This window comes from Erinaceus europaeus, chromosome 7, assembly GCF_950295315.1.
Source record: "Erinaceus europaeus chromosome 7, mEriEur2.1, whole genome shotgun sequence".
NCBI lineage: Eukaryota > Metazoa > Chordata > Mammalia > Eulipotyphla > Erinaceidae > Erinaceus > Erinaceus europaeus.
Genome location: NC_080168.1, coordinates 43,324,057 through 43,339,260, shown reverse-complemented (window position 1 = coordinate 43,339,260; position 15,204 = coordinate 43,324,057). Strand labels below are relative to the sequence as shown.

The 15,204-nt window shown below is 45.6% G+C and overlaps 1 protein-coding gene across 5 annotated transcripts in view; it reads right to left on the bottom strand.

Annotated features, from left to right (window-relative positions):
• Window positions 1–15,204, bottom strand: part of TXNRD1 (thioredoxin reductase 1) — a 150,512-nt gene that overhangs the window by 77,703 nt on the left and 57,605 nt on the right. Inside the window, exons 1-2 of one of the 5 annotated variants that reach the window (XM_060194324.1) lie at window positions 13,295–13,584; window positions 11,962–12,071 (exon numbers count right to left, since the gene is read on the bottom strand). The exons of 2 other annotated variants lie outside the window; for them this stretch is intronic. Coding sequence is in view for 1 of the 3 variants with exons in the window: in XM_060194323.1 (XP_060050306.1) it covers window positions 11,962–12,071 (110 nt within the window). In the remaining 2 variants the exon portion in view is untranslated. Of the gene's footprint in view, window positions 1–11,961; window positions 12,072–13,294; window positions 13,585–15,204 lie in introns of those variants that run through there. 2 more of the 5 variants (XM_060194325.1, XM_060194323.1) reach the window with 2 other exon arrangements.

Genomic DNA, 15,204 nt, shown 5'->3' with positions numbered 1-15,204 from the left:
TATAGGTTTAGATGTCACTATAAAGTAAAAATCACAATGCAAATAAATTTCTCCTAATCATTTCAATGGATTTCTATGCTTATGAAACTTTAATTCGTTTTTTTTTTTTAAGATTTTTATTTATTTATTGGGGAGAAAGATGTGAGGAGAGAAAGAACCAGACATCACTCTGGTACATGTGCTGCCAGGGATTGAACGCAGGACCTCATGCTTGAGAGTCCAATACTTTACCCACCACAGCACCTCCCGGACCACAATTCATTTTTTTATTGTATTATTATTATTATTACTTATTTGTTTTTAACAGAGTACTGATCAGCTCTGGTTTATGGTGGTACAGTGGATTGAACCTGGGACTTTGGAGCCTCAGGCTTTGACAGTCTGTCTGCATGGCCATTATGCTATCTACCCCTGCCCTAATTGTTTTATTATCTTTATTTATTGGATAGATAGCCAGAAATTGAGAGAAGGGGGGAGATAGAAACAGACACTTGCAGCTAGCTGTACTTCACCACTTGTGAAGCTTGCCCCCTGCAGGTGAGGACAGGGGGGTTTGAACCCGGGTCCTTGTGTACTGTAATGTGAACGCTCAACCAGATATGCTACTGCTGGGCCCTGAAGCCTTATTTATTTATTTATTTATTTATTTATTTATACCAGAGCACTGGTCAGCTCTGGCTTATAGTGGTACAGGGGACTGAACCTGGGACTTTTTTTTTTTTAAGTATTTATTTTATTTATTTATTCCCTTTTGTTGCCCTTGTTGTTTTATTGTTGTAGTTATTGTTGTTGTCATTGTTGGATAGGACAGAGAGAAATGGAGAGAGGAGGGGAAGACAGAGAGGAGGAGAGAAAGATAGACACCTGCAGACCTGCTTCACCACCTGTGAAGCGACTCCCCTGCAGGTGGGGAGCCGGGGTTCGAACCGGGATCCTTATGCCGGTCCTTGTGCTTTGCGCCACCTGCGCTTAACCCGCTGCGCTACAGCCCGACTCCCAACCTGGGACTTTCATGGAGGTCTCTGCTTAACCATTATGCTATATACCCCTGCTGAAGCCTTAATTCATTAAGCAGGTATTTTCTTTTTTAAAAAACTTTTTATATTTATTTTCCCTTTTGTTGCCCTTGTTTTTCATTGTTGTTGTAGTTACTGTTATTGCTACTGATGTCATTGTTATTAGATAGGGCAGTGAGAAATGGAGACAGGAGGGGAAGACAGAGGGGGGAGAAGAAAGATAGACACCTGCAGACCTGTGAAGCAACTTCTCTGCAGGTGGGGAGCGGGGGCTGGAACCGGGATCCTTATGCCAGTTCTTGACTTTGCGCCACATGCGTTTAACTCGCTGCGCTACCGCTGGACTCCCAAGCAGGTATTTTCTAAACTGAAGTTCAATGACTACTAGTAATTACACAAAGGCAGCTTTAAAAGAAACAGCAATGCCTAGTAGTTTAGTTAGGCAGGTAAGCAAACATCTCTATGGCTTGCTAAAGAAAGCAAAAGTGCACAAGTACTTCTTCTTCTTCTTGTTCTTCTTCTTCTTCTAGCGTTTGCCCTTCTTCCGTAGCCAGTCAACAGTGTCAGGTTGAGCCTGATGTAAAAAGTTTCGAGACCTCCTTTGAATCTGGAGAGGTAGCAGTCGTTGACTATGTGGGTCATAGTCTGTCTGTAGCCGCGGGCAGTTCGGGTCGTCTCTGGCTCCCCAGCGATGGAACATAGCGGCGCACCGGCCATGGCCTGTTCGATAGTGATTGAGGAGGGCCCAATCATAACGTGCTAGGTCAAAGCCGGGTTGACGCTTGCAGGGGTCTGTGATGAGGTGTTTGTTCTTTACCTCAGCTGACTGCCAACTGTTTCCAAGAGTCCGGAATAGAGAAGTTCAGTGTAGGCGTAGGGGACCAGATTGGGTGACGAGACGTCAAGCGTCGGACAGGGTGGGCGAAGATATCCGCGTATATTGGCAGGTCAGGTCGAGCGTAAACGTGGGAAATGAACTTAGATGATGCCGCGTCCTGACGAATATCTGGTGGGGCGATGTTGCTAAGAACTGGCAGCCATGGAACCGGGGTGGAATGGATGGTTCCAGAAATGATCCTCATGGAGGAATATAATTTGGAATCGACCAAGTGGACATGGGGGCTACGGAACCATACTGGGGCACAGTATCCTGCAGTGGAATAGCATAATGCCAGAGATGATGATCGTAGTGTGGAAGCGCTCACGCCCCATGAGGAGCTGGCCAGTCTTGCAATGATGTTATTCCTCGCAGTAAAACTAGCTCAAAGAAATGAGACAGCTTAGCCTCCAAAATTTGCCTCCTCCACCTCTCCACCTTTTCGTCTTTCAGCAGCTGCTGCCAGGGGCAGGTGGGGATCAAGGGCTTGAATCTGTGCACTTGCTCTGTCAAGTACACTATAGCTGGGCCCCAAGATGGGAGGAGGTAAAAAAACAGTGCTGTGATCTCTTTCTCTCTTCCTCCTGTTTCTGTCTGTGATTCTGGGGGCAGGAGGGAAGGTGGGCGCTATCCATTAGAATCCTGAAGGCACAAAGTTCTGAGAAGCCTCAGTAGGAAAGATATAATAGTAACTAAATGCATTTCTGAACGCAGCATGATCAGTGCAAGAAGCAATAATCCCCCCGCAACATCAGAGCTGAGCAGTAATTCTACACCACCTCCCCATCTCTCATTAAAATTTAAATTGGAGTTTTGTTTTTTTTTGCCTCCAGGGTTATTGCTGGGGCTCGGTGCTTGCACTATGAATCCACTGCTCCTGGAGGCTATTTCTTTCCTTTTGTTGGCCTGGTTGTTTTATCATTGTTGTGGTTATTATTATTATTATTGTTACTGCTGCTGTTGTTGGATAGGACAGAGAGAAATGGAGATGAGGAGGACGGGGAAAGATAGACACCTGCAGACCTGCTTCTGCGATTGTGAAGTGACTCCCCCCCACCCCGCCCCGGCAGGTGGGGAGCTGGGGGCTTGAACCAGGATCCTTATGTGGTTCCTTGAGCTTTGCACCATGTGTGCTTATTCTGCTGCGCTACTGCCTGACCCCTAAATTAGAAATTTAATAAAAAATACACACAAACTAGTATTATCCTGGATATTCTGTCAGAAACAGAAGAAACAATTTTTATGGGAGGGGGGTGCAAAAGATAAACCCAGGACCTCAGAGATGTGAGGCATATATCTAAACACCTTCCTGGCCCAGAAAGAGTTTAAAGGTTAAATGTGGGCTGAGGAGACAGTATAATGGCTCTGCGAAAGACTTTCATGCCTGAGGCCCTGATGTCTCAGATTCAATTCCCCAGCACCACCATAAGCCAAAGCTGCGAAAAGCTCTGGTCTCTATGTCTTTTCCTCTCTATCTCTGGCTCATTAAAATGAAATAAAATATTTTTTAAAAACATGTTAAATTCATACAGCGTAATACCAGAATATATCCCACTGAAACAAATGTCAGTAAAAGATGTTTTTGTACTTCATTTTCCTTTTTGTTGTCCTTTTTTTAATCATTCTTATGGTTATTATTATTATTGTTATTGATGTCTTTGTTGCCGGATGGGACAGAGAGAAATTGAGAGATGGAAAAGACAGAGAGGGGGAGAGAAAGATAAGACACCTGCAGACCTGCTTCACTGCTTGTGAAGGGAACCCCCCCCTGCAGGTGGGGAGCCAGGGGCTCGAACCAGGATCCTTACTCCGGTCCTCAAGTTTGGTGCCATGTGCACTTAACTGGCAGTGTTACAGCCTGACCCCCAAGAATTTTTCCATGTAATAAAAATTTAAAACTTACTATGATTCAACTAATGAAAGTTTGTATAGAGCTTTGAAGGATAAGCCTCTCTCTGGATAGTCTTTTTTAAAATATTTATTTATTTATTCATTCCCTTTTGTTGCCCTTGTTGTTTTATTGTTGTAGTTATTATTGTTGTCGTTGTTGGATAGGACGGAGAGAGGGGAAGACAGAGAGGGAGAGAGAAAGACAGACACCTGCAAACCTGCTTCACCACTTGTGAAGTGACTCTCCTGCAGGTGGGGAGCCAGGGGCTTGAACCGGGATCCTTAAGCCAGTTTTGTGCTTTGCGCCACATGCACTTAACCCGCTGCACTACCCCCCTACTCCCTCTCCAGATATTCTAAAGCAGGTTCACAGTCTAAAATTATGTGAATATATAGAGATAGATATGAATCTTGTTGGATAGAGACAGTACAGCACTTAAAAAAAATTCAAGCTCCAAAGCAAGCCTTAAATAACTGTCCTTTTCAAATGAGACAGCTTTATTACTAAGGAAGGAAAATGAAAGTCCAGATCCCACGGTAATACAGCCTGGTGCATGGAAATACTTTAAACCTCCACCCTTGTTCTGTGGTATGAAGTCATGTTTTTAACTGACACCTCACAAAAGCCAGTCATCTCTGACATGCCAAGCCTCAAGAACTAACATAAACAAGGGTGTGAAGTGAGGTGACTGCAAGCTTTTACATTCCAAGAGTGGTTATGAGGCACCTTTGAAGTTAGCAGTGACCTGAAGCATCATTTGATGGACAGGAAAGGACTAGGTGTAGGCAGCCTTGAGGGAACTCAGCTCCGGAGGCCTGGGTTCAAATCCAAGCCTAATGCTTTATCAATTCCCATTTTCTTCGGAGTTTTCAGATGTCCTCACTTGTAAAATGAGTCAATGGAATGTCATATCTGCCATATAGAGTAGTTGTGACTCTTAAAGAGCATACACAAAAGTGTGTGGACAAAAGTATTTCTGTTCCCTTTTTTTTTTTTAAGTTTATTTTGGATAGAGATGGTGAGAACCTGAGAGGGAAGTGAGAGAGACAAAGGGAAAGAAACAGAGAGACACCTGTAGCACTATGTCACTGCTAGTGAAGTCTCCCCCCTAATGGTGGAGACTAGAGGCTTGAACTAGGGCCTGATGCACTAAAATGTGTTCACCGTACCAGGTGTGCCACTGCTCACCCAATTGTTGTTAAAATTCGGAGGCTCTAGCTGGCCGGGCTAGCTTCACGAGCGGGTAACAGAGACGACCAGAGACATACGGCTGGGCAGGGAAGCTGTATTTCTTTATTCAGGAACAACGATTCATAAACTAACCCAAACTAATCACCAAACGGAACTCTGCTGCCTCTTTCCCCGCGGCGGCACCAAGCACTCTCTAACTCTGCAACTCTCCAACTCTCGAACTCTGGAACTCTGGAACTCTGGAACCCTCTCGGGGTTCCTTGGGGCGGGGCCAAGCGGCCCGCGAAATTAGCAGGACTGATCCAATTTTCTTGGTGGGGGAGAGCTAGAACAACCCAATGTAAAGCATACAACACCCAATAAAAATGTATCTTTAAATTATAAGCATTGCCCTCAAGCCTTTGGCTAGAAATAAGAAAGTGCCCTGTTCGATGCTGAACACACACAAGTGTTCAATAAATAGTAGTTAGAAAGACATAAGGCAACTATCTCACCTGACTTGGACATACTGTGTAAACTACTAAAATCTGCTATCATGTAACATAAATATCATATAACACTGTGAGCCTTCTTTCCAATATCCTGTCTACACTCTCAGCAGCCTGATCTCTGATAAAGACAGTCCACCATCCCAGACACATAACAGTTAAAACTAAAACCCTTAATGAAGTAACCTCTAGGCTTATTATCACTAACAAATATTTAATGAATGCAGAGTAAGTGCTTTAAAGGGGGGGGGGGGATACCTGGTTGAATGCACATGTTACAACACTTTAAGGACCCAAGTTCAAGCCCTGCAAGGGGAAAGCTTTGCAAGTGGTGAAGCAGGGTTACAGATGTCTCTCTCTCTCTCCCATCTCCTGCTTCCCTCTCAATTTCTGACTATCTCTATACAATAAATAATTTTTAAAAAAAGTTTAAATAAAGGAAGATAGAAAAAAGCCATTTGTCATCCTAAATGAATTCAGAATTTAGAAGGCACAGATGCCTGCTGTTCCACTGAGTGTTCCACTGAGCACTGAGTTTTTATTCTGATGAATAAAAACCTATTTGTCAGAGCTATGCTTGGAATACAGAGATTTGCATGGGATCAGCCCTGAATCATGAGCACAGAATCACTTCGGGGACACCAGGCATGTGTCCCAATCAATGCTAGTAACTGAAAGCCAAGTGCCAGAAGTGTGAGTACAGCTGAGTGAGCTTTACTGACAGGTCTGGGTTCCATGCCTGGCCCTCACACCTAACATAAATCACATAAATCTGGCCATGCTCCTTTTAAAGTCTCGTAGTCTCTGCTTCCTTGTCTGTTGGGATCAGATGATATCACGTCCTTCATATGACTAATACAACCATTTCATCAACTAAATATTATAGCTCGACAGACACCTAAGAGACAGTTGCTATTAATAGGTGCTTGCTAAGCTCCACTGTAGATGTGGGGTACAAGTAATAATACTAACTTACCACTTTTATAGGTAAATCAAAAAATTATCCCTGGCAGGATTCCTCTTTCTCCAAAAGAGAAGGACTGTGGGAATGTTGTGGGAGCCTGGAAGCATAAGTGAGTTGCAGACCTCGTCACAGCACTATGAAACAGGCAGGCACTCTCACATAGGTTTGAGCAAAAGGAGAAGCCAGGAACTGAATGGCATAAAGAAGTTAGAGAAGGAAATTTTAAAGACTATATAGGTACAACAAACAGTATGCCCACAAGTCTCAGGTAGGTATGAGGCCAGAGCAGGGAAAAACCAGAAAGGCAGGTAGGTTACTGCCAGACTTTAGAGGCAGCAAAATATCAAGGGAATGAATGAATGCCCACTTTATCCTGGATCCAGATCTGGGGGCCCAGCAGTCAGGTAAATGACAAAAAAAGGGGAGATCAGAAATTGGAGGCCAGTTAGAGACTGCTGAAATACTGAAGAGCAAATGAGCACCACGGGCTGGGTGGTGGCACACCCCCATTAGGCACACACAGCACCAAGCGAAAGGACCAAAGCAGGGGTCTGGTTTGAGCCCCTAGCATTCCCCCCCCCCACCTGCACGAGGGTCATTTCACAAGTGGTGAAGGAGGTCTGCAGGTGTCTATCTTTCTCTCTCCCTATCTCCCTTCCTCTCTCAAGTTCTCTAAGTCCTATCCAATAACAATGGGGGAAAATGGCTGTATGGGAAAAATAAATAAATAATTATTATGCCTCAGGCTTTGGGCTCCCAGATTTAATCCCCAGTACCACCATAAGCCAGAGCTGAGCAGTGCTCTGGTTAGAAGAAATTACAATACTGTGTTTTCCCCAATTCTTTTTTTCTTATTCCTATTTTTTTATTATCTTTATTTTATTTGATAGAAACAGCCAGAAATCTAGAGGGAAAGGGGTAATAGAGTGGGAGAGACAGAGAGACACCTGTAGCATTGCTTCACCACTTGCAAAGCTTTCCCCCTGCAGGTGGGGACCCGGAGCTCGAACCTGGGTTCTTGTACATTACAATATGTAATACCTGGCCCGTTTTCCTCAATTCTAATTACTTAGCAACTGATCTTCACCAGACTCTCTTACATATTAAAGTAGCCTCACACTTGTTATCTGCCATAAGAATTACCTGTGGAGGGACTAGTTAACAAGAATTCCAGGGTAAAGCCCAGGCATGCATGTTCAGCAAGCATTCCAGAAGATTCTGTGTGTGTGGGTTGTAGACCACAAGTTTGTTTTTTGTTTTGTTTTGTTTTGGTTTTTTGCCTCCTGGGTTATTGCTGGGGCTAGGTGCCTGCACTACGAATCCACTGCTCCTGGAGGCCATTTTTCCCATTTTGTTGCCCTTGTGGTGGTTGTTATTATTGATACCGTTGGACAGGACAGAGAGAAATAGAGAGGGGGAAAAGACAGACACCTGCAGACCTGCTTCACCGCTTGTGAAGCAACTCCCCTGCAGGTGAGGAGCCGGGGCTCGAACTGAGATGCTGAAGCTGGTGCTTGCGCTTTGCACCATGTGCGCTTAACCCACTGCGCTACCCAGTCCCCTAGACCACAAGTTATGAAACATACTTTTTTTTTTCTATACTTTGTTTTATTTTAATGAGAGAAAAAAATAAGATACAGAGATCAGAACATTGCCCAGCTCTGGCTTATGGTGGAGCTGGGGATTGAACCTGGGCCTTTAATAGCCTCACACATGAAAGTCTTTTGCATAATCACTATGCTATAAAACACACTGCTTTTAAAGTTTTCATTCTACAGGTGGTAACCTAGCTATGTCAGTTCCTTCCAGTAGGGTTCTAAGTTCCTTGTTTTCTGTGAGTATACTGAAAACAAGGTAAGTTCTATTGGTTACTATTATTTATTGAAGGGAAACGGTGTCAAAGAAATAAAACAGAGAAGGTGGGAGCCATAGCATAATGGTTATGCAAAAACTTTCATATCTGAGGCTTTAATGTCCCAGGTTCAACCCCCAGCACCACCAAAATCAGAGCTGAGCAATGCTCCGGTTTCTTTCTTTCTTTTCTTTCTTCTTTGTTTTTTTTTTTTTAAAGAATTCTGTCCTTGTTATTTATTAGTTGTACAATGGGGATAAGGTAGTCATATATGCAATGAAACCTCCATTAATAGATGATTATGGGGACTGGGTGGTGGCGCACCTGGCTAAGCATGCATGTTACAATCTGCCAGGACCCAGGTTTGAGCCCCCATCCCCACCTGCAGGGGAAGGCTTTGCGAGTGGTAAAGCAGGGCTGCAGGTGTCTTTCTGTCTCTCTCCCTATCACTCCTTCCCTCTCAATTTCCAGCTGTCTCTATCTTATAAATATGTTTTTAAAAAATCATTTTATAAAATGGTAGAGTAAGGGCATAATTCTAGAAATTAGCTGATTTGCTCCCATGGATAAATCACAACTGAGGAAAGGTTCATAATATGATTTCTCCCATCTTTGATGTCACATCTCTGAACTCTAAATACACCTGCCTTTATATTCCTCCGTTTGTTTCTTTTTTAGAAAATTTTACTAGTGATTCAATATTGATTTACAAAATTAGAAGGTAACAGGGCTATAATTTCGTACCTTTCCCACCACCAGAGTTCTGCATCCCATTTCCTTCATTAGAAACTGCATTAGTTCTCCCAAGATGACAGATATGGGTTGACTATTATTTCTGTAACTATCCATCCCTATTTATATATATTTGCCCATTTTTCTCCCTGTGGTTCTGCCTTCTCTTCCGAAGTCACACCTACTACTTCTAGTGTCTCCCCTCCCCCACCCTATTTTTTTTTTCCCCTTTTCTCTCTCTGGGTCCTGATAGATTTGGAGTTCAAAGCCCTCTGGTCATCTTCCCCTAATCTTTACCCCTCTGGAAGTGTAGGCCAAAATTCTTTCCTTTTTTTTTTTTAATTTTTTTAAAGATTTTATTTATTAATGAGAAAGACAGAAGAGAAAGAACCAGACATCACTCTGGCACATGTGTTGCTGGGAATTGAACTCGGGACCTCATGCTTGAGAACCCAGTGCTATATGCACTATGACACCTTCCAGACCACCACAGACCAAAATTCTTTATGAGATACAGAAGGTGGAAGATCTGGCTTCTATAATTACTTCTGCACTAGATGTGGGTGTTGGCAAGTCAATCCATATCCCAGCCTGTTTCTATCTTTCTGTAGTGTGGCCTTTCTCTTTCTGTATTGCCTTCATAAAAGCTGAGAGAAGGGGAGTTGGGCGGTGGCGCAGTGGGTTAAGCGCACGTGGTGCAAAGCACAGGGACCGGGTAAGGATCCCGGTTCGAGCCCCCGGCTCCCCACCTGCAGGGGAGTCGCTTCACGGGCGGTGAAGCAGGTCTGCAGGTGTCTATCTTTCTCTCCCCTCTCTCTCTGTCTTCCCCTCCTCTCTCCATTTCTCTTGTCCTATCCAACAACAAAGCAACGTCAACAATGGCAATAATAACCGCAACGAGGCTGCAACAACTTGGGCAACAAAAAGGGGGAAAAATGGCCTCCAGGAGCGGTGGATTCATGGTGCAGGCACCGAGCCCAGCAATAACCCTGGAGGAAAAAAAAAAAAAAAAAGCTGAGAGAAGGAAAAGCAAGCATGTTAAAGAGCACTCTCTCCAGTATTAATGCAGCATTTAAAGTATGAAATCTTAACTACTTCTTTAAAAGTGTGAATGTTGTGGTCCGGGAGGTGGCACAGTGGCTAAGGCACTAAACTCTCAAGCTTGAGGTCCTGAGTTCAATTCCCGGCAACACATGTACCAGAGTGATGTCTGGTTCTTTCTCTCTCTCTCCTCCTATCCTATGTTCCCCTAGAGTTCTAAAAACCGCCGTTCAGTCCCAAATGTGGCCAACAATCGGCTGCAAGCTCATGAATGTTTCAAACCTGAAGTCCTTACCTTTTTGTGTCTCTTCTTACAAATCTTAGTACTCATTAGAAACCAAGAGTAAACCAAAAGATATGAAAACTGTTAAGTTTACTTTTAAAAGTTGTGCTAAATGATTTTCATTTTAAGCATGACTGGCTAGCACACTTTCACTCATGGCTTTGCACTTTGCTGAAATTATGATCACATGGAACTGAAAATAGATCATATTGATAAAGTAGATCCAAAGCTTATAAAAATAATTTTTAGGTGCAGCTCCCTGCACCACCAGAACCTAGAGCTGAGCAGTACTCCAGTCTCTCTCTCTAATGAGAATAAATGAATCTGGAAAAGACAGTAATACTTTTTCATTTCCACTGATGTAAAAACTTTTTTATGACATGTAGAGAAAACAGATCAGGAGGGAAATAACTGACTTCCGTCTCATTTTACTTGCAAACTACAGATCAGAGACAATATATTTTAAACCAAGTTAAAGAGGTTTTTTTTTTTAGCTTCCTTGAGTTATTCTGTCATTCAAGTCTAGCTTCATTTGTTATACCCATTCTTCAGAGGGAACATTCTTTTAGTAAAGTTAGCAAATAAAAACACACATAAATTGTCAATGTGTCCCCTAAAAATCCACGCATCGAAATCTATTATTGCATTCAACTGAGGTCTTGGGTTTGTCTCTAAGAAAGCAATATTCGAGTTCTATTTCTTAAAAATTAAAGATACAGGGGCCAGGTGGTGGCGCACTTGGTTAAGCGCACACATTAAAGTGCGCAATGTCCTGGGTTCAAGCCCCTGGTCCCCACTTGCAGAGGGAAAGCTTCATGAGAGGTGAAGCAGGGCTGCAGGTGTCTGTCTCTCTCCCTCTCTAGCACCCCCTTCCCTCTCGATTTCTGGTTGTCTCTATCTAATAAATAATTTCTTAAAAATTAGTTACAAATATCAATAGGAATGAAAAATGTTCAGCAAAAATAAAAATTAGAGCTGGTGCACCCTGGTGATGAGATTATGCTTCCTAGCCAATCACACCCAACGCAGAACGCTACCCAAGTCACGTGATCCTTACACCTGCAGCCAGCATCCCAGCTTTCAACAGGTTCCCAAGGCCAAGGTCATGCAGGGCCATCGAGCCCTCCTGCAGGAGGAGGGCCACCGGGGTTTGTCACTATCCAAAGGGAGGCGTTCTCTCTCCCCTTCCCACCACTAACTGTTAACTCTTGGCTGAAAAGAGAGAGACCTGAGGGGAAATAAACGCATTCCAGGAGACTCTTGGTCGCTTTCCCCAGAGTCTGGGTTTCTGGGTGTCCCTCGCAGAAAACTACAGAGGAAAGTGATGGGGACCCACAAAGATAAGCATTTCCTGCTCCCCCCATACTTCCCTAAACCATTCACCCTTCAGCTGCGGACACTGCTGAAAATGCTAATTTAAATTCACAGGGAAGGGGAAACATAAGTAAAGGGACGCTTTTAAAGACAGTACTTTAAAAGATGGAAAGTGTCCCTTCCAGGCTTTTCTGAAACGTGCCTTAACTTCGCTCAAGCCGAGCGCGGGCCGTGCTCGGCCGGGAGGCCTTTCCCTGCAGCTCGGCTCAGAAAAGCGAGGCTGCGACCACGCCGGGCCCGCCACCCACCTACCTTCAGGGTCGCACCATAGCCGCCTAGCTGGCTCCGTCTTACAAACACCACCGGCTCGTCGGGCTCCGAGGTCAGTTCCGAGAGCGCTCCCTCCAGGCCGCGCCCGTCCTCTGCGGCAGAAGGCAGAAGGCAAAGGCAGAAAGCAGAAAGCCAGCGAGTGAGTCTTTGTCGGAGGCGGCGGGAAGTGAGCGGCGAGGGCGGGTCTTCTGCGTCCCCGCCCCACCTGCCCCGCCCCCGGGACACCGCGCCCCAGCCCGCAGCTCGCTAAAGCTTGGCCTCGGGGCGGGCCAGACGCTGTCCTCCCGACCCTGTAATTCTGGAATTCACAGAAGCTTCATTTACCTCCGCTTCGACTAAAACATGTCCAACCATCATTTTCTTTTGAACTCAGCCTGTGGAGAGAATGCCCGAATCCAACTCCGAGTGGCTTTGAAATTTGAAACCTTGGGGCAGGATCCAGAGCACCCTATTGCCCACTTCGGGTGCAACAGGGCAACACCCAAACGTGACAGGCCGCCAGCTAATGGTCAACCTTACAAACGGGTGAACTCTGAGAATGAGTCAGAAAATTAAGAATAAACTCCATCTACACTGCCATCAGACCCATTCACCGGACTAAGCCACACCAACACCCGAAGAAGTGGACTTGTCTGATAACAGTAACAGGGCTAACGCTTCTGTAGAGCTCTACGCAGTCTTATCTTCACAACCTGCCTTTTGAAATCGGTCCGAACAGGGCCATTTCACAGAGAGGGAAACCGAGGCACAGAGACAGGCTAAATGTCTTGTCCCAGTTCCAGCAGCTAGCTGGTTTGCCAAGCAGAGCCAGGACTCCGACCCAGGCAGCGGGGTGCAGGTCGGCACCGGGTTCCCAGCTTGGGTCCCCCTCACAGCCCGGGCCAAGTCACCCGGTCCACACAGCCTCCCCGCAGAATGCACGTGACCTGCCAATCTTTCTGAGGCTCCTAGGGTGTGGAATTTCCTTGAAAGCCACCCTTATAAGGATTACAGACACAGTGTTGTAGAGGGCATCCCATGCACACCCGCGGACTGAAACAGGGTACAGAAAACTCGTGTTCTCCAAAGCCCGCCGAACTGTCGGCAAATAAAAGAGCAGGAGGCAGGAAGGCAGTCGCCGGCCGGCAAGGGGCCGGCCTCCCCCACCGTGTGCCGAGCCTGAACCGGCAGTGGCGGCACAATGAAGGCGGCCGAGGCGCCCCCCGCTTGGCAACACGGAGAAGCCTCCCGGGCACCAACCCCGAGACGCGCTCGTCCCCGCGGTCCCCCCCCCCCCGCGCGCGCAGGGCGGCAGCTGCGGCTTCCCCTAGCTTACGTGGACTCCACCCGCTCTTCCTCCTTCCGCTCGGCAGCGACCCGGGTCTGAGGCTCACTGCGGGGTAAGGATGGTAGGTTCCCGGCGGCCAAGAGAAGCCCCGCCCTGCTCCTGATCGGCGGGCAGGGCGCCAGAGTCAGGATGACAAAGCAGAAATCCGCCGCTCGGGCAGCCGGCGCCAGTGCTCCAGGCTCCGCACAGGGGGGCGAGGCCGCCGGCTTTTCCTGCTCAGAGCGCCCCCAGCCCCAGCAAAGGGCAGCGCAGCTGCATGGACCCGAGGAAAGTGGGCTGCGGGGGAAACTACCTGCCTGCAGGGAGTGACTCCACCACTCTCCTGCCTATTGTGATCAGGAAGGGTTGTTTAAAAAAATAATAATATAACACTGACGCATGGCTCCCATCCCCAGACATTCTGAGGTAATCGGTAGAGGGTGTGACCTGGACTTTCAGAACTCTTTAGGGGTTCGCAAAGTTTGGGGCCCATGACTCTGCGCTTTTAGGTTAGTCAGTTTGGCAGTTCCCTAATGGAAGTCATCAGGCTTTTCTAAGAAGAACATCTGATCCATTCTGACTAAGCCAGATGAGGTGACAAATTTTCAACAGCACATAACTTCCCATTATGGTATTTCCTGCTTCTTGTTTTGGTCTGTCATGCTTGTTTTAAGGAATACAGGGTCTATTTAACTCCAACTATGCCAGGTTACCTGCTGCAGCCCAAGTGAGCCAGCTACCTTCTCGGTCTTCCCCTCAGTTACTCATAGTTTTACTCAGCACCTTGCACTAGTAGGCGGCTATGGATATTTGCCGGGTAAATAAATAGATGAGCGTTTTCCCACTTCTTTGTCTGGATACCAATGGACCGAAGTACACTTGGGTCAAAGGATTACTGGATTTTTAGCATTTCAAAAAGTCACGCTTTTCTTCTCTTAACTAGCAGACAGTCACAGTCTGCTTCTTTGAGCCCCTTCCAAAGCGCAAAAAAGAATGAAAAATGTGAGGAAAAGAAAGCTGGTTCTAGGGTAGGGGTAGATAGGATAATGGTTATGCAAAAAGACACCTCTGTCTGAGGCTCTAAAGTCCCAGGTTCAATTTTCCCCCACCATTAGCCAGAGCTGAGCAGTGCTTTGCAGAAAGAAAAGAAAAGAGAAAGGAAGAAAGAAAGAAAATGAAGCTGGTCCTAAAGGTGAAAACCCCACATTTATTCCCAGATGCTGTGTCAACTCTGTTTCAACTATTATCTACTTTAATCTACATATTAACAACCCATAAACCAGGGTCATCAACTCCTCGTTGTTTGTCAAAGCACTGGGCCTCACATAAAGTAGAAGCCACTACTAAGTGTCCTCTCCCTGGTTCAAAATTTACTTCAGAGAAATATGAGACACATCAGGACAACAGCTCCACCATCTATGGAGTTCCCTTAATGCTTCCACATGATGCCAAGGCTCAAACCCAAGCACCACACTCCTGATAAGGCAGGAGGGCTACGAGGCAAGCTATCTCCCAGCCCCAAACTCATCATTCTTTTTTTCAAAATATCTTCTTTATTTAATTCAGAGAGAAAGAGTCAGAGAGCGCTGTTCAGCTCTGATATATGGTGGTACCTGGGATTGAACCTACTATCTCTGTGGCCTTAGACACAAAAGTCTGGTTCATTATTATTATTGATTACAGAGAGAGACAGAGAGAAATTAAAATAGATGGGAGAGAGAGAGATATGCAACACTTCACCACTCAGGAAGCATTCCCCCTGTAAGTGGAGACCAGGTGCTTGAACCTGGTTTCTTGGACACTGTAATATGTGTGCTCAACTTGATGCACCACCACCCAGCCTCCTGCCTCTTCATTCTTAAATAAACATGCAAACTACAGTGAATTTCAAAAGTGTACCTTAGGTTATATAGAGATTT